This window comes from Vombatus ursinus, unplaced genomic scaffold, assembly GCF_900497805.2.
Source record: "Vombatus ursinus unplaced genomic scaffold, bare-nosed wombat genome assembly UNPS02015150.1, whole genome shotgun sequence".
NCBI classification, from domain to species: domain Eukaryota; kingdom Metazoa; phylum Chordata; class Mammalia; order Diprotodontia; family Vombatidae; genus Vombatus; species Vombatus ursinus.
The window spans coordinates 53,528-54,580 of record NW_020954928.1 but is presented as its reverse complement, the minus strand read 5'-3'; the positions used below and the strand labels follow the sequence as shown (position 1 = coordinate 54,580).

The 1,053-nt window shown below is 56.9% G+C and overlaps 2 protein-coding genes across 2 annotated transcripts in view; one reads left to right on the top strand and one right to left on the bottom strand.

The window, feature by feature from the left end:
- The window catches only part of LOC114031333 (leucine-rich repeat-containing protein 45-like), a 13,620-nt gene extending 13,507 nt beyond the window's left edge, over positions 1-113 (bottom strand). The window contains exon 1 of the mRNA XM_027846393.1: positions 30-113. The gene's annotated coding sequence lies outside the window, so the exon portion shown is untranslated. The remainder of the gene's footprint in view (positions 1-29) is intronic.
- Positions 114-264: 151 nt separating this feature from the next.
- The window catches only part of LOC114031334 (centromere protein X-like), a 16,265-nt gene continuing 15,476 nt past the window's right edge, over positions 265-1,053 (top strand). The window contains exon 1 of the mRNA XM_027846394.1: positions 265-372. Coding sequence (XP_027702195.1) covers positions 343-372 — 30 coding nt within the window. The 5' untranslated portion in view covers positions 265-342. The remainder of the gene's footprint in view (positions 373-1,053) is intronic.

Sequence of the window (1,053 nt, the reverse complement as noted above, 5' to 3'; positions counted from 1 at the left end):
GGGGGGGGGGGGACCGCCACCTCACTCACCGGCCGCCGCCAGCAGCGCCTCGGTAACCAGGAAGTGCGGGATGCGCTGGGAAAGGTAGTTCAGCCTGAGGCCTGGAGGCGGTAGGAACTACAAGTCCCAGGAACCCTCACGGGGCCTTCGCTTAGGAGGAGTCCCGGGGCTGGAAGATGAAGGAGGAGAGCGCACACGTGCGTCCGTGTCGGTAGTGGTTGGGGCAGGAGCTGGAGCCGCCGGCCGCGGCGCCGCTGCCTCTTCCCGCGGCCATTTCTCATTGGCTAGTACAAGACCTCCGGGGCGGGGTCTCCGAGCTCTGCGCGGGCCTCGGCGGCTGAAATGGAGGAAGACGGTCCTAACTTTAGGAAGGTAGGGGCTTGTCTGCGCTCTGGGGAGCTGAGCGCTCCCGGAGGCTGCGGAGCCAGAATGGGACGGGGACCGCTTGGGGCTGGGAAAGGGCGCAGGAGAGGGGACTTATTTGGAAAACAGAGTCCGGGGGCTTTCTTCTGGGGAAAAAAATAATGATCTTCCTAAAGGTCGGGTCTGACCTTGGCTCCTCCCACGCCTCCATAAACTGCGGTGGTTCCCTATTACCTTCAGATCAAATACAGAATCCTCCTTGCCTTTGAAAACTCCCTCCTCAGTCTCCCTAGACCTGACTCCGCTCCACAAACGCTGACCCTCCTTGCTGCTGCGCGCACTGGACACTCCATCTCCCTCCTCCTTGGCTACCTTCACGTCCCAGCTAAATCTCACCTTCTACGGAAAGCCTTTCCTTGTCCTGCGTAGTATTAGTGCCCTCCTTCTGTGGATTGTCGCAATTGAGGAAAATTATTTTGTCAGCTATGTGAACTAGAGACTGATTAGGGACTACTAAAATAGTCTAGTTGGTGAGGGCATGAATTGAGGTTGTTATAGTCACAGGAGATGTTCAAGCAGAATCAACTGGATTTGGCAACTGATTGTAAGTGGGAGGGAGGGAGGGAGTTTGTGGTTTCTTCAGCAGAATTAGGGAAGATTAGAGAGGAGCAGCTAGGTGACTCAGTGGAG